We start from the raw sequence: 22,526 nt of genomic DNA on the forward strand, positions 1-22,526 counted from the left end.
CTGTCTTGTACAACTAATTAGAACAAAAAAAATAAAATAAATAAAATGAAATGAAAAAAGAATAATACTGAGGCATCACAATACCTGATTTCAGAACATACTACAAAACCATGGTAACAAACTCAGCATGGTATTGACCCAAAATAGACAGTTGGACCAATGGAACAGAACTGATGACCCAGAAATCAGTTCACACCTCTTCAGTTGACTGAGCAAAGGTGCCAAGGACGTGCACTGGAGAAAGGAAAGCCCCTTCAACAAATGCTGCTGGTACGAATGGAAGTTCACATGCAGAAGACTGAAGTTAGACCTCTAGCTCAGCTTGTACAAAAATCATCTCAAAATGAATCAAAGACCTTAACTTAAGCCTAAGACATTGAAGCTTCTGTAACAATACATAGGGAAACACTTCAAAATAGTGGTACAGGTAATGATTTTCCAGATGGGACTCCAATAGCTCTGGTAACAAAGAAAAGAATTAATAAATGGAATTACATCAAATTAAGAAGCTTTGCACAACATAGGAAACAATCAATGGAGTGAAGAGTCAGCCTACAGAAGGGTAGAGAATCTTTGGCAACTATTTGTCTGACAGAAAATTAATAACCAAAGTATATAAAGAACTCAAAAAACTTAGCAACAAAGTAATGCAGTCAAAAAATGGTCAAATGATTTGAATAGATACTTCTTTAAAAAAGAAGTACAAATGGCCAATAAAAATATGAAAACAACTCTCAATATCTTTAGCCATCAGGGAAATGCAAATCAAAATTACACTGAAGGCTGGGTTTAGTTTAGTGGTAGAGTACTTGCCCAGCACACACCTAAGTTCTATCCCTAGCATTGCACAACAAACATGGCTATACTGAATTCTTTTTCACTGCAGTTAGAATAACTATTAGCAAAACAAACAAATGTTGGGGAAGATGTTGAGGAAAAGGAATCCTTATACACTGTTGATGGGAATGAGAATTAGTACAGCCACTATGGATAATAGTATGGATATTTATTGCAGCAGATTGACCATGGCCAAGATGTGGAATTAGCCTAGGCACCTGTCAACAGATAAATAAAGAAAATATAGTATATACACAGTGGAGTACTAGACAGCCATAATGAAATCCCATCATATGGAGGAAAGTGGGTGGAACTAGAGGATGTCATGTTAAGGGAAATAAGCAAGACACAAAAAGACAAGGATCTCACGTTTTCTCTCATATGTGGAAACAAAGATAAATCAAGAAATATATTAAAAATGACCTGAAGGTAGAAGAGGAACTATTAGGGACTGGAAAGAGGACCAGGGAGAGAGGGGAAGGTGAAAGTGGCTGGAGGGGAGGGTGAACATGATCCTGGCATGATGTGTGCATATACGGAACTGTCACCATGAAACCCATTGATCTGTACAATTAATATGTGTTAATAAAAAAGAAAATCAGATGGCCCCTAGATGCAGAGGAGAATTCCTCAGCCCCAGGGTGTTGCAACCAGTTCCTGCTTCACATGTGAGCTTCTTCGTGGCTCCCAGCTGGGCTCTGGGCACCAGCTTCTATCCCGGCTGCTTTGGCCACTGAAGGGTCTTGGTGGGTGGAGAGCAAGGGTGGGGCATGAAGGGCAGTGTCTCCCAGCATGACTGATGGATGGTGGTGTCCCTGACCACGATGCAGTGTGCATGAGGCAGACCCGATTTGGGGGGATTGGAAAGTGCTAGAGCTTAGAGGGAGGGGAAGGAGGATGGGAGGTGGGGGTTCAGACCAGGGTTTGGCTCCAAGTTGGACTAAGGTAAGGCCTGCCTGCCCAGCACTTGCAGAGTTTTGCGGTGAGAGCCAAGGTTTGAGGGCTTTGGAGCTCATGTCCAAGGGGTTTGAGGGCAGGAATCACTGCCAATCTGAAAAGGGTCCCATCCCAGGAAGAGCTGCAGGGAGGCAGGGAGTGGCAAGGGGATGCTTTCATGAACTGAGGTTGACCCTAAAACTGAAGCAGAGCCTGTGGCCCCGGGTCCTGGGATAACTCCCTCTTCTCTTGCTTCTCTAGGCCTCCGGGGGCTGCAGGTCTACAGGCTACACAGGGAAGAAAGTCCCAACTACCGACTCAAGTGCCTCTGGCGGTTGAAGAGCCAGCCTCAGTGGCCCAGCTGGAACTGGGACCAGATCTCTTGCCCTTGTTCCTGGCAGCAGGGACGATGGGACTTACGTTTCCGGCACGTCAACATAGGTGACACCTTCTTCCTGATTCCCACAAGCTCACCCACCATCCCCTCAGCTCACACCCTCACTTTCCTTTCTAATACGCTCTCAGCGCCTTCCCCAGAGACACCTCCTGCCCACCCCTGCCCCACCTCAGGCACCCCGCCTGGGCTGAGTCCTCCTGGCCTCATTGCAGGATGGTGGGGCTTCCACCACAGACAGTTGTGCAGCTTCTCCTCCTGGCGCGGTGGCGTGTGCTGCAGCTACGGGCCCTGGGGAGAGTTTCGAGAAGGCTTGCGTGTGTGGAGCCCTTGGGAGATTGGTATGTGCATCCCCGGAGGTCTCCACCCCACCTACTCTGGATCTCACTGCTCTTCCTGACAGCCGAGCAGTAGGCCTCTCCATATGAAGCATCCGGTCCCCAATCCTTCCCAGTTCTTTCCCCACTGGTCCTCATTTCCCTGACCTTGGGAAGTTAGGAAGTTTCCACCATCCCTGCCAGTGGGTGTTCTAGAGATTTACTATTAAGTGCCTCTTGCCCACTTTCCACTTGGCCCCACCTGGACAAGTTTCCAGGAGAGTACTTAGTCTGAACCGGTCCCTGAGCCCACATTAGCAGGCTATTTGGGGGAAGACAGAGTGCTCCCTGCAGAGACCCACCAAGGGAGCTTGGGAACATGGAGGTAAGGGGGAGAGGGTGCAGGTTGATTTGTGTCCACCCGCCTCGGTCTACCATCATAGTCTCCGTTCTCCCCACATCCTCCCACTCTGGCTCTGTGGGAGCCATGGAACTCCACACCTGCAAGGGAGACAGAATGTGAGCCGCTGCGTGCCTGATTCCAGAGCCACACTCTTGCCCCTGATGCCATCTTGCAGCTGTTCTCTGGGGCTCCCCTCTGACCCCCGACACCTCATCCTTCTCCACAGACAAGGAACTAGAGACACAGAACTGGTGCTGCCGCTGGAACGACAAGCCCTTCTTCTGCTTCCTGTACCAGCAAAGGCGGCCCCGCGTCAGCTGTGCTGGATACAGGCCCCTGCGGCCCGGTGAGGACTGGGGCCAAGGCAGAGCATCCCCCTGGCCTCGGGATGTAGACCAGGATTGGGAGAGGACCAGATTCCTGGCGCAGAACTGGGGTCACAGGGAAGATGAGGACAATTCCTGTGTGGGCCTGACAGCAAAGGGAGGGGCTTTGTATATAGTGTTAGGGAAGGGGTGTGGATGGGGTCAGGAACACACATGCGAGAGGCTTGGGGGCGGGTTATACACCCCCTGAGCATCTGCCCAGGCTTGAGTCCACTTGGCAGATGCCCTGCCTGGTGGGCGGGGGAATCTCAGATCCTAGCCCTGGTTTGCTAGTAATGTGTTATCTCCTTGTTTCCAGCCTGGACTTTTGGAGACCCCCACATCACTACCTTGGATGGTGCCAATTACACCTTCAATGGACTGGGGGACTTCCTGCTGGTCCAAGCCAGGGATGGAAACTCCTCCTTCCTGTTGCAGGGTCGCACTGCCCAGACAGGCTCAGCCAGGGCCACCAACTTCATCGCCTTTGCTGCTCAATACAATTCCAGCAGCCTGGACCCCATCACAGTGAGTGGGGGGCACCCAGAAGATCCCTGCATCCCCCTCACCACCAGAGAGCCCCTCGGGGACCTTCAACTGATACTGAGGCTCGGAAGGAGGAAGAGAATGGAGACTGGGAAGGGGCAGAAAGAGGGGGGACAGATCCTGCCTGTGGAGCCCCCAGAGTAAACCCTCGAGATGGCAGGATTAGGATCCGCTTCTATCTCTTACCAGCTGTTTCACTTTGAAGAAACCACTGAGCTTCCTGTGTCTCTATTTTTCTTATAGTAAAGTGTGGATGTTGTGAAATTTAAATGAGATAATCCAAGAAATGTGCCTAGCACAGGGCCTGGCCAGTGCCAATCTCTCTGTTCATGTCAGCTGGCATAACCTCATTGCCACCCTCCCCATACATAGCCTTCCTCTCCCTCCAGGGACCAGGCCCCAGTCGAGTTGCTCTCTAGAGCCTCCTTTCTGGACCTTGGTGCCACCTGCCCCAGTGGGAATGAAGTCTCTCCTCTGATTCCCTTCCAGGTTCAGTGGCTCCTTGAGTCCAATGACACAATCCATGTTCTGTACAATAACCAGAATGTGACGTTTGAGACCAACCATGAAGACACAGAAGGTAGGCTAGAGAGACCTGTCAGTCACCCTCCCCCAAACCCCCAGGTAGGAGGTCAGCAGGGTGCTCAGCACCCTGGGAACTGTGTTGGGGCATGGAGATGGCAGCACTAGGCAGAGAAGAGTGGTCACCACCCCTGTGGTCCCTGTGGCAGCCATGTTGCTCAGCTGCTTCATGGGCTCAGCTGCTGACACGGACTTTACATTTTCTCTCCTTGCTTCCCTCCTTCCTTCCAGTACTGTGAGTGCTCCTTTGATAGCCCCCCTCTTCAGTCTCAAGGAAGAAGGAGTGGAGTGGGGCTTGAGGGTAGCCTGAGTGTGTGGGTGGGGCCTCTAAATAAGACACTCTCAGAACATCTCAGACCTGCCCTCAGATTGTCCTCTAGGTCATGACCCTTCACTGCTGCCAAATCCTGTGGCCTGCAGGGTGCTGGTACTGGCTGTCTCTCCATTTGCCTCCCCATATTCTAGGCCCAGAGATATTCAACACCACTGGAGTCCTACTGACCCGCAGTGGCTCCCAGGTTTCAGCCAGCTTTGATGGGACGGTGGCCATCTCAGTCATGGCTCTCTCCAACATCCTCCATGCCTCCTCCAGCCTCCCAGAGGAGTACCAAAACCACACACAGGGCCTCCTGGGTAAGAAACGGGAGATGAGATCCCAGATGGAACTTGGTCCTTCTCCTGCCCCTCCAGGGAACATGGCCGCCCTTCCCACTTCCTGTCTCCCATATCTGTCCTTCCTTTTTCCATGCTTTCCACATTCCTCCAACCCTACCACCCACCTTCCTTCATTTCCTTCTCCTCCCCTTGAAGAAGAGGAGTGTGGTATGAGGTGATGGTCCTCTCCCTTCCTCCTGAGACCCAAACTGAGACCCAATACAACTGCCTGTGGGATGCTCCCTCAGGGAAGAGAAGAGCCACATTCGCCTGGTGGTCAACTTCCTACTCTGTCCCTCAGGGGTATGGAACGACAATCCAGAAGATGATTTCAGGATGCCCAATGGCTCCACCATTCCCAGAAATAGCTCTGAGGAGACACTTTTTCACTATGGAATGACCTGTAAGTGTGGGCCTCAGGATCCTCAGAGCAGATTGGGGAGACCAAGATGAAGGGTCTCTGTATGCTCTCTCCCTCAGGGGTGTGGAGACAGACCTCCATCCTTGGTAAGGGTCTGAGGATTCTGCAGGCTCCCCAGATATGCCCCACTCCAATCCTACCTTACATGTCTCTACTGAGAAGAGAGAACGGGGAAGGGAGTGGCCCTAAGTAATGATCAGAATTTCCAGGCTCAGCAGCTGGAAGCTGATGCTGGGGTGTAGCTCAGTAGTAGAGTGCTTGCCTAGCATGCACGAAGCCCTAGTTTCAATCCCCAACACAGAAAAAGAAAAGAAAAACAAGCCAAATCCATGCTGTCCTTCCCTGCCCCCTCCCCTGCCTGAACCATATACAGTGAGGGTAAGGAGTAGGTGCAGCTGAAATATGGCTGGAGTCCCACCCCTGGTGCCACCATTGTCACACCTGTGTCATAGGGAAGATCAGCGGATCAGGCCTCCTTGGCCAGAGGGTCGACCATCCGCCTTCCAACTTCACCCCTGTCTTTTATGACCAACTCATGGGAAACAGCTCCTTGGATAAACTTTTGATCTCTGGGTGTAATGGAGATAGACAATGCATCTATGACGCCCTGGCCACGGGAAACGCAGGCACTGGACTTCACACCAAGATGCTCTTCACAAGCTACCAGCAGATGAACACCTCCATCAGTAAGTGGCGGGAGGCCCAGGGACAGGGCGGATAAGGAGCCCCCTTCCGTGGCACTCCCTTCAGCTCCACACGTTCATTCCCTCAGGGGTCATTTTGCTGGTGTTACTCCTCTGAGGATGAGGATACCACCCTTACCGTGGCCTCTGTGGCCAGTCTGCCCCCGTGGCCTCCCCTTTCTAGCACTCCCTGCCTTGCTTTCTCCACTCCTGCCCCAGTGCCTTCTTTGGGCTCTTCCAACGTGTGGGGTTCACTCTCCACTCGACCTCCCTGGATGGACCTTTTCCCCAGACAGCCACTGGCTTGCCCCTCGGCTCCTTCCAAGTCCCTTCCTCAGTGAGCTCTTCTTGGCCTCCCTATCTGAATTTCACAGTGACCACACTTCCTAATTACCTGTCCTACTTATTTTTTCCCTTAGTATTTATAACTACTTGTATTTTGTAATTTTCATAGTTATCTTTTGTGTGTGTGTGTGACTTGCTCCTTGCTGTATTCTAGAATAGCGCCATCTACATATTAGGCGTTTAGGTGTTCAATAAATATTTATTGAATGACTGGCTGACTGAATGACTGAATGACTGAGGGAAGGAATGGAAATAGTGGGCCTCCAAGAAACAGACCATTAAAAGGGTCCACTTGCCTCTATTTCTAGACACATACAGTGTCCGTCTAGACATCAACCTCATGGTTTTCAGCCCTTCCCTTCTGTAAAAGAGATGATCTAAACAACTCTCTTCTCAAATTCACTGAATGCCAGGCCCAGTGTGGCAGTCTGTCCAGGAAAGGACTTGAAATGACCCTGTTCAAGGGGAGGTAGAGAAAGAGAGTCTTAAAGATTTGGGCAGGTGGACAGGACAACGTGCTCTGCCTAGGTCTGAGGACGGGCACAAGACTAACTCCTGCTTCCAGAAGTGGGTCACAGGCCTGGGTCTGCTCACTCAGGTCATAGGGGGAAAAGTGGAGAGAAAGTTCATCCCCTGTCCCCCAGGTCCTGTCTCAGATCCAGTCCCCTCCCTGTGTTTCAGATCAGTACCCACCCTTTATCGATGGTTGCCGGGAGATAGAAGCCTACCGGGGGCAGACCACGAGAATTCAGTGTACCAGCAACTCTCAGAATGCCACTTTCACCCTCAGAAACCACAATCCTGAGGTCAAGGTCTTTGGTAAGAATCTGGGGGTGTGGGTGGATAGAGGATGAGGTCAAAGTCAAGCTGGGTCATTTTGCATCTCTTTACCCTGCATCATTTTTTATTTGAATATCCAGGACCAACATTTTCTTAGGAAGGACACCTACAATTCAAACAGGCACCTTCCCCCATAGCAGTGACGAGCTTATGGAGATTTGACCAGATGGCTAGACTGACTCAGGGCACAGACAACCGATTCAAAGACCAGTTAATCTTCATCTGATAATGTGCAATTCTTTTTTTCATTGTTTCTGTTTTTAGCTTTTCATTTTTATGTGATTCTCTTTAATCATTATTATGCATTCATAAAATTATTAGAATAATCAAACACTACTTTACAACATTTTTATGTCTATTAAAAGAAGGATAGAATGGGGGACTGTTGTGGGAATCACCCAGAAAGCGACAAGTGGCACTCCAAGGGTGGGAGAAGCAAAGCTTTATTTAACTCTGGCGGGCCCAGAGGAGATTAGCACTCCAACATTCTGAGCACCTCTGACTGATTTTTCATGACATTTTTAGGCTCTCTAGTGTCCTAAGTTTTCCAGTCTACAACAGTACACAAGTTTTCACAAAACAACATATGATTGTGCATAAGGGTCTTCGAGTGGATCTGTTTACAAAAGCAGACTGGGATAAGGGAAGCCGGCTTACAGGGTCTTCTGTACCTCTAGCCTTGAGCCCCCAGCTTTCACAGGGGCGTTTACACTTCAAAGGGACGTGGTTAGGTCCCAGGGAAAGTCCTTTACATTCCAAAAGCAAGGAGTAAATGGTGCTAATTAGTTTTCCTGACACCCAGCTGGTGGGAACAGGAAGAGGGGGACTCTCCCTCTCTGGGGGCGCATCCTCAGTTTACTTCATATCCAGGCCTGGGTCAGTTACCCACTACAGGACAAGATTTAACGAAATACAAATACCTTCTTTTGGTACCTTTTCCCCTATTTTTGTGTTGGTTAACCACGTTTTCCTGACTTTGTCTCTTCTTATCTGGTTTTCTGTGTTGGGACCACGCAGAGCTGGTCTTGCCCTCTGGAAAGTGTTAGAGACCTCCAGGTTTGCTTCTGTGGTCTGGGTTGAAGGGGCAAAGCACATCGAGGTAGCTTCCCTTCTGTCGCCTGCACTAACTGCACTGGCGACCATTCTTTGCTAAATCAAAGCCTGCAGAGACCTTCTTCTGAGCTCTGGTCGCCTCCTTGCTGCTTTTTTTTTTTTTTTTTTTTTTTCTTTCTCTGTGCAAAAGGAGGGACTGCTTTGTCTGCATCTCTTTCTCTCTGTGTGGCATCTGCCCTGGTGCCAGACGGTGACATCAGAAGATTTTCTTCTCCACTGGGCTCCTCTCCTGAGGAGTGATGATCTGGAAGTTACTCCCATGTATTTCCTACTGTTGGCTCCTTTCAACCTACTGTTTAAAGGAGATTTTCCTATTTTCTTGAAAAAACAAATATAAGACAGGTTTGATCACTAGGAGTGTTTTCCTGTAGTTTGGTGTCTGAAGGGGCAGCTGCTCAGAGGTCCAGGAAGTAAAAGGGGTGGGTGAGAAACCAGGGATGGGGCTGCTCTGATGAGAAGCCAAGAGGTTGGCCTGCATCGTAGCCTGGGCAAGTGTTGGGGGATCCTGGCCTTCACCCTTCATTGCCCAAGACCTTTCAGCCTGGTATAGGCCCAGGCAGGGTTCTCTTCAGGTGGAAAGGGCCTTCCCCTCTGTGGAGTCCCACCTACGATCAGTAAGCTGAGCTGGTGTGCCCTTTCTCCAGCTTGGAGCCTGACCAGGATCACCCCCCGCACACAAGGCCCTGCTCAAAGGAGATGGCCCATAACATTTTGGGGGAGGTCTGAAGTGGGTGGGGGAAAGCCCAGAGCCAGCAATCAGGGTATTAGTGGGCAGGTCACCTCAGGCCACAGAGCATTGGAATCTCCTAGCCCTCAACTGTCTCATCTTTCCTGGACAGAGAATGGTACTCTGCTATGGACACCAAAGCTGCTGGAGCCATTCACTCTGGAGATTCTAGCAAGAAATGCCAAGGCTAACTTGTCATCCATACTCCAGCCCAAGACTGTGGTCTGCTTTTGCAGGGCAAAGAGCCAGTGTTTATATAATCAGACCAGCAGGGTGGGCAATTCCTCCATGGAGGTGAGTGTTGGGAGTGGGTAGGAAGAAGGTTGCCATGTTGAGGGGAAAGAAAGTGGGGATTGAAGTGACGTGCTAATTCAGCCTCTCCTGGGTAAGGTGCTGGTTGGGGACGTGGGAGGAGCTGGGTGGGTGAGTAAGCAGGTACCACTCTCAGGCTACAAACTCATGTGTGAAGAAGTAGAACGTCCTTGCTTGTAGCTCCATTCTTCCAGGCTAGCAGGAAATTTCCACCTAGGCCTTTCTTACATTTCCCCAGCACAGGAGGTGTGGGGGGAAGATGCTGTCCTCCCTGGGGGAGACACGGCACTGCTGCTGTGCTGTGCTCATGTCCAGGAAACCTTCCCGAGATGCTCGCTTAGGGGCATCTGCCTGGAGCAACACCCAGACTTTTCTCACTGGGGGTCTTGTCATCATGGTGTTGGAAGAGAAGTGAAGGTGCCTTTATCTTGAAATCCCCAAGCTCCTTTGTTTTCTCCTACTCCAGTTTAAGGGAGTCTCTTTTTTAGTTTGGAGATAACCTTCTTCATCGATGTTTCCAACCAAGAGACTCATCCACAAATCTTGTCCATCTGAACTATTTTTTTTCTCCCTCCCCTCCTTCCCTGTCTTACTCCAATAAGGATTCCAGGGAAAGAGAAGGCTGAGTCTGAGATCCTGCTGCATAGCCAGGCAGGGGGCTCAGGGTGAAGAGCAGCTCAGGGAGGCTGAATGAGCAGGAGGGTGGTATGGTTTCAGGCAGGATTTGCAAGCCCAGACTGGTCAAGAAAGTGTTTGACATCAATGTTTATAGCAGCACAATTCATAATAGCCAAGCTATGGAGCCCACCTGGGTGCCCTTCAACAGATGAATGGAAAAAGAAAATAAGAAAATGTGATACACACACACACACACATACACAGTAGAATATTACTCACCATAAAGAAGAATGAGTTTATGGCATATGCCAGTAAAAAGTATTTCACTTATCATGCTACATGAAATAAGCCAGCCCCCAAAAGTCAAAAGTCAAATGTTTTCTCTAATATGCAGAAGCTAATCCAAAATAAAGGGGGATTAAAAGTAAAAGAATAGAAGAAAGATCAGTAGAGTAGCAAAGGGGAGTGAAGGAAAGGGAGAAGACAGTGGAATGAATCTGACCTAACTGTCCTATGTACATATATGACTATATCACAGTGAATCTCACCGTCATGTAATCCACAAGACACTAATTTTAAAAAAATAAGTAAATAGCAGGAAGATCAGTAGAGTTGAGGGAAGGGAACAGGGATAGGAAGGAGGGGAGGGGAAGTACTGGGGACTGAAATAGAACAAATTATATTCCATGCATTTATACTTATGTCAAAATGAATCCTATTGTCACGTACAACTAAAAAGAACCAATAATTTTTTAATGGTGTTTAGTAGATGCTAGAAGAACTGACAAGGACTCAGGGTCCACAGGTTCTCATACCAGAGGGGTCGGTACAGAGACACCCAGAAGCCCTCAGTGGCTCAGCCTTTTGGCCGGCCAGTGATCAGCAACCTGTTTCAGGTGGCCGACTGCAAGTGTGAGGGGGATACCTTCGGCCAGTACTGTGAGCGCTCCCGGGATCCCTGTGATGAGCAGTGCTTCCCAGGCGTGCAGTGCCATCCCGGGATGGGCTGTGGGGCCTGCCCTCCAAGCACGACCGGGGATGGGCGTCACTGTGCAGGTGAGCTGGGAGCAGGGCCCGGGCAGGAGGAGGTTCTGGGCCAGGTGACAACTCAAGGGCAAAGGCAGCCAAAGGCAAACAATTGATCTTCCTTTCTTAGTCAGGCTCTAGAATGCTCACCAGGGGAAGCCAGGGGAAGGATGGCGTGGAAAGGGGACAGGAGTTGGCATGGTGCTGAGGGAGAAGAGTTTGTCCAAGCAGCGGGGAGGGCCAGGCCAGAGCAGCTCTGAGGCACTGGTGGAGAAAACCCAGAGCAGAAGACTCAAGCTGAGAGAAGAAGTCCAGAGAACCAGGGGCAAGCTGGGGCCCTTGGGCTCCTCAGGGGTCTTCAGAGACTCCAGGCCCGGGGGCTCTGCAGTTCACAGGTCAGGGTGTTTTTCACTTGAATCCTCTTCCACTCATCCTGGGAGCCACTGCAGTCACCATGAAGGAGATCACAAGGAGGCTTCCCCTCAAGCCCCTGAAGGTGACCAAATAAAGTCAGGAGAAAACTGTGTCTTCTGAGCAGAGGCCACAGTGGGCAGAAACACAGCCTGAGGAGATGAACGTGAAGTCTTTTGGGTCCTTCCTTGATGCAGAGGCTCTGATAAACATACTACTCCTTCGGTAGAAGTGAAAGAACACCTACCTGGCAGAGGAAAAAGGGGTCGCCTTGCAAGAAATGCCAGAAAAAGGGAGGATAGTTCAAGGTTCAGGGTGGCCCACAAGCAGAGCACAGATTGAAGGGGCAGTGGGGGAAAGAAACTGAGATGTCCTGAAAACAGTTTCCCATAGATGTCCCCCAACCCACCCCAACTGCTCCAGTGTGGTCTTGCTGACCTCCCTGCTCCCTCTGCAGCTGTGGAGGCCTCTCCTGTCTGTTGGAACCATTCCTGTCCTGTAAATTACTGCTACAACCACGGCCACTGCTACATCTCCCAGACAATGGGCTGCAAGCCCACTTGCACCTGCCCACCAGCCTTCACCGACACCCGCTGCTTTGTGGCTGGGAACAATTTCACTCCAGCCATCTATAGAGGTACGACCAGAGGCACCTGCCAGTCCCATCTCCACACCCATCTTGTCTTTGGGGAAGACGAGGAAACTAGGGTCCCGGGCTAAGTTCCTCACACTCACAGAATAGACCTTTCACGTGGTAAGCCATGGGCTGCCCGGGCTCCTGAGGGCAGCTGCCAAAGCCCAAACCACGGGCCTGCTGAGGAGGGACAGAAGCAGAGGCTTCCCAGCTCAGTGAGGCAGGAGCCACAGAAGCCCTGGCCAGGACAGAAGGAGAACCGGGGTGAGAGTAGGAAAGGGGTCAGTGACTGTCACTGTGAAATGAAACGGTCTCTGTGGGCCGGCCCGACGGACTTCTGAGACAAGTCTGGGTAAGCTGAGATGGTGATGACTCTGCCTCTTCCACCTCCAGAGCTTCCCCTAAGAATCATCCGGCTCCTTCTCACTGAAGAAGAAAACGCCTCCATCGCAGATGTCAATGCCTCGGTCAGTGCTGCGTGCTGGGCTCTGGCTGAGGCCGGGCTGTGGTTTATGTGTCCCTCTCCTAGATCCACTTGCCAGAGGAGGCTGGAGCCTCTTCCCCAGGGGAGGTCCATGGTTGGGGCAGGGAGCCAGCAAGCCTCAGGTTAGAGACCCCAGAAAGTGTTGGACTCACCAATTGCCGTGAGCAGAATCTAGGGTGCCAGTTCACCTCAGCCTCTCCCTCTGACTGTCCCTCAAGACCTGCACCTGGGTGTTATGTGGAAGAAGCATGAGCGGTCGCTTCACTTCTACTCTGACTTCCCAGAGGGAACTGGGTGCTCTGCCCCTTGACCCCATGTCCTTGTCCACACCTCAGCCACAGGCAAAGCAGCCCAGCTGTTGAGTGCCTGAGACTCTAGAATGCCAGACATGGGCTTCAGATCCCTGCCCTACCACTTATGAGAGCAGGTGTAATAAGAGGACAAGCTTTTCAGTTGCTCATATGTATAAGTAGGGACAATAATAGTACCTGTGTCAGTAGGTTGTATCTAGGTTTAAATGATAATGTACATAAGGTACTTAGCACAGTGCCTGAAACACAACAAGCATTCAAAAATATTATTATTCCCTGGGGAGGTGGTGCACACCTGTAATCCTAGCAGCTCAGGAGGCTGAGGCAGGAGGACTACAAGTTCAAAGCCAGCCTCAGCAATTTAGTGAGACCCTAAGCAACTTAGCAAGACCCTGTCTCAAAATAAAAAAAAAAAAAAATCAAAAGAAATGGGGATGTGGCTCAGTGGTTAAGCACCCCTGGGTTCAGTCCCTGGTACCAAATAAACATACAATCACTATTACTACCCCTACTATCACAGCGCTCCACACCTGCAATGCTAAAATCCATAGACAGTTTTCTACTGCACCTGACTGTGACCACTTTGAATACAGCCTCTTCCTAAGTTACCTTGAGATCCTAGCACCTGTCCAGTGTGGCTAGGCAACTGATGTTCAGTACACACGGGGGGAAGATATGGTCTGGCGAGTCAGGGATCAGAGGCAAGCTGGGGTCATTCATTTCAGATCCCCCCCTCATAAATGTGAGGCAGAGGGGCAAAGAATGTAAAGCCCTTCACTCACCAAGGAGTACTGATGAGCCATCTCTGGACTTGGCTGGCGTGTGGGGATGCAGAAATGGGTGGGAAATGTTCTGGGGACCCGGGGTTCACTTTCAAAGGTGAAGCCAGACAGGGATGAAGAAATGCATTACAGCGGGGGTCTCCTCTCTAGTCTGGGCCTCACCACCACTCACCCTCCCATTCCCCAACCTCCATCACAGGTGGCTTACAGACTGGGGACTCTGGCCGTGCGGGCCTTTCTCCGCAACAGCCACGTGGAACAAAGGTAAGCGAGACTGTCCCTGCCTGGCGCTGGTACATCTCGTCTCCCCCTCCACTTAGGCCCTTGCTGACCCCCTCCCACACAGCTCTTCCCCAGCACCAGCCTCAGGAAACTCCATTCGACACTGGGTGGTCATCTCAGAGTTCCGGTACCAGCCTTGGGGCCCTGTCATCCACTTCCTGAATGAGCAGCTGCGGGAGGCCGTGGTGGAGGCCTTCCTCCTCCCGGTGCCCAGAGGGAGATGGAAGAGGAGTCAGGAGCCCAGGAACGACGTGGTCTTCCGCCCCATCTCCAGGGAAGATGTGCGGGATGTGATGGCGCGTGAGTCACTCTCTCTTGGGAACAGTTGGGAGGCCGAGTCAGGGAATAGAGGGAACCCGTCACAGATTGTCAGGCCACCCCAACTCATAATGATCCCCAGACAAGGAAGAAACAAGTTAATTTAGTTTTGTTGTTCGTAATCTTTGAGAGAAATTTACATCTCAAAAGCTGAGATTCCAAGCAGGGTCACAAAACACCGCTAACATCCCAACATGTATAGTCTCACACAGCAGTTTGCCAACCCTAGACTTCCATATATGTCCCCTGCTCCACCCTTGTCCCAGAGAACGGGGAATTGAACCCAGGGCCTTGTGTCTGCTAGGCAAGCACTCTACCACTGAGCTACGTCCCCAGACAACCCAGGCCTTCCTGACTATTGCTGCTAACGGTTTCCTTTCCTTTAGTAAAATTGCTCATGATTTTCCTAAAATGTCATTGTGCTTCAACACACACAAGGGGCCAGACCCAGTGATGCACACCGGTGATCCCAGTGACTCTGAGGGGGGCTGAGGCAGGAGGATCACAAGACCCTGTCTAAAAGTAAAAAGTAAAAAGGACTGGAGATATAAGTCAGAGGTGAAGCTCCCCTGGGTTCAATTCCCAGTACAAATAAATAAATAAACAAACACACACAAGGACATTCCCTTCCCCTTTGACCTCCAGCTGGAGGATCTTAAGTTGGAAGCTGAAGATTGGCCAGGGGCAGAGGTACCCCACTACTGAGAGGGTGTGGCTCTGTGTGAGTGCCTTCCCCAAGCCAAGCCTCAACACCCTTGTGTGTAAAGTGACATGGGATTTCTGAGGCCCTTTTCGGTTCTGACAGCCCCTGGTTCTCCTGCAATGGGAATCAGCAAGAGCAAGGAGTAACCCAGATGGGGCAGGCAATAGGACAGTGACCATTCCCAACACAACAGAAACTGCTGTTTCACTTGGGTCTAGAACCAGGCAAGAGTTCCTTCTAAAATCCAGTTCATGCCCCTTCCTTCCTGGGCAGCAAGGAGAAATCCCTCCGAACTACCACATCTTGAGCAATCAGGATGAGAGGAATGGGTGGCAGTAAGGGAGCAATAACCCCAGCCACGACTGTGATGTTTGTTAAAGAAAAGCTACAATTTTATTATATGAGCACAGTATGTTTATTACTGAAACTTTAGGAAAAACCAGTTAACAAGAAAAAAAAGAAAGAAAGAAAGAACCTGTAATTCCAATCCCCAGATATGACACTTTGTACATATCTTTCTGAATTTTCTTTTATGCCTAGGGATCCCCACATATTGATTTTAAAATAAGGGATCAAATCATACCTCATGTTTGACAGCCTCCTCATTAAGGAGTGGTGAGCATATCACCTCATGAATTGTGTATTCCCATTTGATTTTGTTCAACCCCAGGGTTGCAAACGCTCCAGTGTACTGTTTATGGATCCCAAAGGAAGAACTTGGAGGACTCCACAGAGAGGTTCTGGACATTTTATCATCCACTCCTCAGCTGTGGGCAGGGATGCAATTGAGGGCCCCCCATGCCTATAAGCAGGGGGAATATACAGGATAGGATGCACACCCACCACACAGTGGGTTTCTTCTGACATTCCTTTACTTTACAACCAGGGTCACTCTTCAGATCCTCTCCCAAGGATTGTGAGAGTAGTCAGCTCCCCCTCTCCATTTTCCTCCTTACCATATTCTTTTAGAGAACTTCTTACCTCACTGCAAGCTTTCCTAGGCGCTAGTGTTTAACCCAACAGATATATTATTTTATAATGCTATATTTAAATATATTATCATGATATATTTTAAAAATTATGATAATTGTTGCTTTATTGAGCGCTCACTCTGTGTCAAGCGCTATACTATGTACTCTGCATATGGCGTTTCCTTTAGATCTCACAGCAAAGTCAATGCTGTGATTATAATTTTCTTTTAAAAATAAGGAAACTGAAATTTTAAAAAAATAATAAACTGAGTCTGAGAAAAACTTCCCTATTACACAACTAGTTAGGAGCAGAATTTGAATTTCAATTCAGGTGTGGCCAACTTCAAAGTCTGTGCTCTTCACCAATGCATTTTCCATACCTTGGAAACTGTCATTCCTTTGGTAAGGATATACAGTGATTTATTTACCAAGACCCTCTCCTTTTAAACTTTGTTGATATTATCAATTATGTTGATCTGAGTACCCATAAATATGTATTTGTGTACTCTTTCAACTATTTCTCAGGATAAATGCCTGAAAATGAAATTCTTGATTGAAAGGTGTGAATTTAGTGCTAATCACTTACCTTCCATGTGCATTCTTGTCCAACCTGACAGTGAACCTGAGCATGCTGGGTGATTACTTCAGATGCAATAGCTACAAAGACTACCGCCTGGTCTACAGCCCCCAAAGTGGCGTCACTTGTGTGTCCCCATGCACCACAGGCTACTGTCACCATGGAGGCCAGTGCCAGCACCTGCCTAATGGACCTCGCTGCAGGTTTGTAGGTCTCTGGGCAGGAGGTGGAAACAGTGCAGGGGAATCTAATTCGGGCAAGATACTGCAAAGGTTCCTTTGTAATTAGCAAGAACAGGGACCAGAGCTCAGATCCTGAGAAACAGATTCAGGATCCCGGCATGTGAAAGAAGATGTGAGGTATAGTTGGGATAGTAGACATGCTTTATTCAAAGGTGGCAGCAGTCCCTGAGCCTTTCCATAGGATTTTTTAAGTGCAGGCCAAAGAATACACAGTGCCAACAGGTTACAGAAATGAGTGTATACTCGCAAGCAGATTTTTATGACCTTGAGAACATATGCTGAATCAGGGTGTTTATGACCTTGGCTATATACTAAAAAAATAGCCTGCTAGAAGTCTCGTCCAGGGAGCCTAACTGTAGCCATCTTGGGCCTACCCTATAGTGAGAAAGAAGAGTTGTGCATCCTTACCCTATGTGGAGAGTAAAGATGCTATATTACCTCTGAAACTCAAACCAGCCAGAGAGTGGGTATCATGACCATTTTGAAGATGAGAGAATTGCAGCTTAGAGATAATAAGAAACATAAACCAGTAAGTTAAGAAATAGGGTATGGTTTCCTACGTCAAACTCCTTGGAACTGATTGTACTTCTCCAGAATGGATTCTCAGCTGGTCCCCTTTGCATGAAATAGGGTCTCATTGTCTTGTATCTTGGGTCGACCCTGCCCCTCCATAAGAGCACTCAGCCCAAGAAGGCTCCTACACTAGCGCCTTACGCACTCTTGGGTTCATTAAGAGTCTGAGTGGCTTCCGTGAGAACAGCAGAAAGGCTGCAGCTCCATCCCAGCTTCGGCTTCTATCACCATAGGGCCCTGGGTCTACCCTTGGCCCACTGCAGTTCCAGATCCCACGAAGTAGAGGGTGGTTTGAGTTGAGGGAGGAGCCCTGCCCTGCAGGTCGTGAGGAGGGATGTGGTTTACGACTGCGCCTGCGCACCGTGATTAGCCCCTGTCCCTGCTGTCCTGGTGGAGCTGACTCCAGGTAAATTGACACCCACTTTTTTAAGGTCCAGGCCTGACTCCTTTGCCCAGTGGCCTCGCTTTGGCATGGCTTCAGGTCTGACATAGCCCCTTTCCCTAGTGGGTGTGCCCAGGCTGTCCTGGACAGCCTCCCCTGTGGACCACCCACCTCCCCGCCCATGACATCGCTGTCTCTCTCTGTCCCCAGCTGTGTGCCCTTCTCCATCTACACGCCCTGGGGCAAGCGTTGTGAACACCTGAGTGTGAAACTGGATGCATTCTTCGGGATACTCTTTGGGGCCCTGGGCGCCCTCTTGCTGCTGGGGATGGTGGTGTTTGTGGTCCTGCGCTTCAGGTGCAGCTCCAGAACCAGGAGCTCCTACCCGCTGGACTTGGAAAGTTGAGAACTTGCCCCAGATGGGCAGCTGTGGCCAAGGATACCTCAGGACCCATCCCATCCTCAATACTCACTTCAAGTAGCACTGCTTCAGGGAGACTGGAAAGGGAAAGGTGAAAGCTGGTGATTCGGGATTCTTCAAGAATGAATAATGGGAATAAAGACAAGATTGTACCTTATTAGGAGGCCGGAGTGCCCCAGGAAGGTGCCATAAAGACCAAGGCATGTAACCGGTTGGGTTCTCTCACACAGACATACATATCCTCAAGGAGGACTCTGGCCCATGTGTGAATGCAAGCACATGTGCTGCGCACGTGCGCGCACACACACACACACACACACACACAGCGGAGTTGGGGTGATTGACTCTAAGTTAACAAGTGTGCTTTTGCACATCGAACTCTCTGGTTTACTTCTGATTAAAGTCTATTTAAATAAAATCTCTCTGACTTGTGTCTCCAAACCATGATTGCATTCCAGATTTTCTCCTGGTGATGCAAGGACTGGGCACAGACTTCTCCCAGCCACCAGAAGGCACATGGCATGGAAGTTAAGCATTAGGCAGGTGTCAGGGAAGCAGAGGTGGACGGGGCCCAGTCCTACCTCAGTTCTCAGTTACTCCATATAGGGAGGCCTCAGTTGCCACAACCCTGACTTGGGTCCTTGTTTCCAAGCACCTTCCATATCACCTTCTTTCCCCACCCAACAGAGACTGTGATACTTTAGAATTGGTTTGTCCCCCAGAGATTCGTGTGCTGGAGGCTTGGTCTTCTGTGACAGTGTTGAGATGGTAGAACCTTTAAGAGGCAAGACCTCGTGCAAGCTAGTTAGGTCAAGGGGGCATCACCCTCAGAAGGGACTAATGTACTTTCTGAAAAGCCCTGAATGTTTTGTTTTTGTTTTTGTTTTTGTACCAGAAATTGAACTCAGGGGCACTTGACCACTGTATTGTATTTTATTTAGAGACAGGGTCTCACTGAGTTGCTTAGTACCTCTCTAAGTTGCTGATGCTGGCTTTGAACTCGAGATCCTCCTGCCTCAGCCTCCTGAGCTGTTGGGATTACAGGCATGTGCCACGGCACCCAGTGAGCCAACACATCCAGTGATCCCTCAGTTTTGAAAGTAGGTTTTAAAGTGAACATACCTCAGTGCCCTCGTTCCTCTTGCATGCAGCTGGTTTCCTTTCTGTTTTTTTCCTATGTTGTGACCCAGTCAAGGGGATCCTTACCAGAAGTCAAACAGATGAGGCCACCCAATCTTGGATTTTTCAGCCTCTGAAACTATGAACTAAGTAAGCTTCTTTTCTTTATTAAGCACCCTGCTTCAGACATTTCGTTATAGCAACAGAAAAAGTTGCAAGAGGTGGTATTAAAAGTACAGTTGTCAGACTTAGCAAATAAAAATATGGGATGCCCAGTTAAAATTAAATTTCAGATAAGCCACCACCATAAATTTTTTTTGTATAAGAATGTCCCATTAAATATTTGGGACACCTTTATATTTTTACAAAGTTATTTATTGTTTATCTAACATCACTGGTAACCTGTATTTTATCAGGCAACCTTGGTCAAAACAAGTTCTGGAAAGGAAATTAGTGGAGACCATGTGAAGGGTAGTTTGGAGGGGAAAAAAAAAAAGATGGTTCCATTTAAAGAAAATAAGAGGACAAAATAATGTCACATGACCTTCTTTCTTTTCATGTTAATAAACATACATCTCAACAACACTTTTCTAGATGATATAAAACCAAACACTACATTGGAATGTCTTAGATTGTGTTTTGTTTTTTTCTTTTATTGGCTGTTATAGACAGTTCTGCGTGGATTCTCTATTATTTTCTGAAGATAAACTAAGAATGAAATTGCTGATTTAAAGGGATCTACTTTCTTTTTTCCCCTTGCAGTTCTGGGATTCCATCCATGGCTTCGTAGGTGCTAGGCAAATGCTCTACAACTGAGCTACATCTCCAGCCCGTTTTAAATTTCATTTTAAGACAGGTTCTTATTTAGTTGCCCAGGCTGGCCTCAAACTGTGATCCTCGTGCCTCAGTCTCTGAAGTAAGTGGAACTCTATAGGCATGTGCCACCATGCCCAGCTTGGGATCCACAATTTAAAGCCTTTAGATAAACAGTCAAGAAGATAAATCCAAAAAGATCGTATCCATTTCATTCATGCTAGGAATGATTAGGAATGCTCACACCCTCATCAGTATGGATAGTGAAATTGTTAGAAATCTTTACCTTTTTGACACATGATAAGCAGTATCTCACTGTATTAATTTGTCACTTTTTAGCTAGTGCAGTCGAATTTTCTTTTTCCATGATAGGGCTTTTATGTTCCTTCTTCTGTGAATTGCCTGTCCTCGCCAGTTATTTATTTTTCTAGTGATATGTTTATCTTTTGATTGCCTTGTAAGAGTTCTCTGTATAGGAAGGACATTCTGTGGTTTTCATATGTGGTGTAAATAGGTCTTCCGGCCCATAATTTCTGTTGATGTCTAGCTTCCCCTACTAACTTACCCGCTCTGGGAAGAGACAACTTTGAATCCTTTGCAGCACATAGCACTGTCTCTCTTCCATTGTAGATACTCAAAAAATATGCCAGGGTGAACACTGGATTTATTTTGGTCCAGTCTACTTTCTGAAATTCACTCTATCCTACTCTGAAAGTAGAAGGGGGTCAGTATAACATACACACTCCCCTCACTGAGAGAAATAGCCAAGTTGTTTTGTCATGCTCATCATTTATTTAATAAATATTTATGGAGCACTGTTTTTAGTGGGGTGGTTTACTGGGGAACTTGACCACTGAGATACATCCCCAGTTCTTTTTTTTTTATTTTTTTAATTTGAGACAGGCTCTCACCAAGTTGCTGAGGGTCTTGCTAAGTTGCTGAGGCTAGCCTCAAAGTTGTTATCCTCCTGCCTCAGCCACCTGAGTGGTTGGGATTATGGGCATGTGTCACCATGCCATGTTTTAAATTTTATTTATTTATTTTTGGTACTGGAAATTGAACTCAGGACCCTGCACATGGGGCATCTTTTTTTGGTTGTTGGTAGTGGTGGTGCTGGGGATGAAACCCAGTTCCACCATCAGCTACTTATCCACGCTAAGTACTTGCTGTACCACTGAGCTACACCCCCAGCCCATTATGTGTCAAGTACTAGGGTTACCACAATGTGCAAAATCTTTTATTCTAGTTGGAAGATACAGATAATAAACAATACAAATAAATGAAATAAGTATGAAATAAGTATGATGTTAGGTTGTGATCAGTGCTATGAAGAAAAAGCAGAGGGGATATTGATTTTTAAATTGGGTGGTCAGGGTTGAGCTCAGTAAGAAGAGGTGTGAGGGTGGTGGAGGTGGAGTTAGCCCAGTGGGTATCTGGAGGAGAGACCTTTTAAACAGACTGAGCTATGTGTGCAAATGTTCCAAGACAGCCAGACATGGTGGCACATGCCTGTAATCCCCATGTGGTTCGGAAGGCCGAGGCAGGAGGATTGTTATTTCAAAGCCTGCCTCAGCAACTTAGTGAGGCCCTAAGCAACTAAGCTTAAATATATAAAATATAAAATATAAAATATATAAAATATATATATAAATATAAAAACGAGCTGGGGATGTGGCTCAGTAGTCTCAGTGGTTAACTGCCCCTGGGTTCAAAAAAAAAAAAAAAAAAAAATAAGTCCTAAGACAGGAGCAGGCCTAATGCATTCAGGAAAAACCAGGAAGTCAGTATAACTTACAGTGAGCAAGTTAAAAAGGTGGGTGGAGGGATGCCAACCACGCACGGTTTTGCAAGCCTTTGTGAGAACTCTGCTTTTCCTCTGAATGAAATGGGAGGGTTTGGGCCTCCAAGTGGCATGGTCTGCCTTATGTTACAAAAAGACAGCTCTGCTGACATCCTGGGACTAGACTGTGGATGGCAGGCAAAGGTAGAAATCCTGTGACGCTGTAGTAACCCAGGTGAGAAATGATAGCATCTTGGACCATCTTGGTGATGGCAGTGGAAAAGGCGAGGTGGAGTCAGATTGTGGGCATTGCTTGGGGCAGTAGGGCCAACAGAATTTCCTGGTATAAAATGTAAGAGAAAGAGAAAAATAAAGAATGGAGGGCTGGGGATGTGACTCCATGGTAGAGAGCTTGCCTAGCACACATGAGGCCCTAGGTTCTATCCCCAGCACCAAAAAAAAACAACAACAACAACAAAAAAGGGTTGCTTGCTGGGCGTGGTGGCTCATGCCTGTAATCCCAGCAGCTTGGGAGGCTGAGGAAGGAGGATCATGAGTTCAAAGCCAGCCTCAGCAACTTAGCAAAGCCCTAAGAAACTTAGTG

At 48.4% G+C, this 22,526-nt stretch overlaps 1 protein-coding gene across 1 annotated transcript in view; it reads left to right on the plus strand.

Moving 5' to 3' along the window:
• Muc4 (mucin 4, cell surface associated) overlaps positions 1-18,588 on the plus strand; it is a 49,447-nt gene extending 30,859 nt beyond the window's left edge. Inside the window, exons 9-25 of the mRNA XM_047565556.1 lie at positions 2,035-2,214; positions 2,383-2,508; positions 3,114-3,233; positions 3,572-3,780; positions 4,288-4,378; positions 4,846-5,013; positions 5,336-5,437; positions 5,908-6,141; positions 7,165-7,302; positions 9,276-9,457; positions 10,990-11,149; positions 11,988-12,167; positions 12,558-12,631; positions 13,941-14,005; positions 14,088-14,323; positions 16,633-16,795; positions 18,000-18,588. Of these exons, the coding sequence (XP_047421512.1) occupies positions 2,035-2,214; positions 2,383-2,508; positions 3,114-3,233; positions 3,572-3,780; positions 4,288-4,378; positions 4,846-5,013; positions 5,336-5,437; positions 5,908-6,141; positions 7,165-7,302; positions 9,276-9,457; positions 10,990-11,149; positions 11,988-12,167; positions 12,558-12,631; positions 13,941-14,005; positions 14,088-14,323; positions 16,633-16,795; positions 18,000-18,195 (2,624 nt within the window). The 3' untranslated portion in view covers positions 18,196-18,588. The remainder of the gene's footprint in view (positions 1-2,034; positions 2,215-2,382; positions 2,509-3,113; positions 3,234-3,571; positions 3,781-4,287; positions 4,379-4,845; positions 5,014-5,335; positions 5,438-5,907; positions 6,142-7,164; positions 7,303-9,275; positions 9,458-10,989; positions 11,150-11,987; positions 12,168-12,557; positions 12,632-13,940; positions 14,006-14,087; positions 14,324-16,632; positions 16,796-17,999) is intronic.
• Positions 18,589-22,526: the final 3,938 nt, after the last annotated feature.

This window comes from Sciurus carolinensis, chromosome 9 (genome assembly GCF_902686445.1).
Source record: "Sciurus carolinensis chromosome 9, mSciCar1.2, whole genome shotgun sequence".
NCBI classification, from domain to species: domain Eukaryota; kingdom Metazoa; phylum Chordata; class Mammalia; order Rodentia; family Sciuridae; genus Sciurus; species Sciurus carolinensis.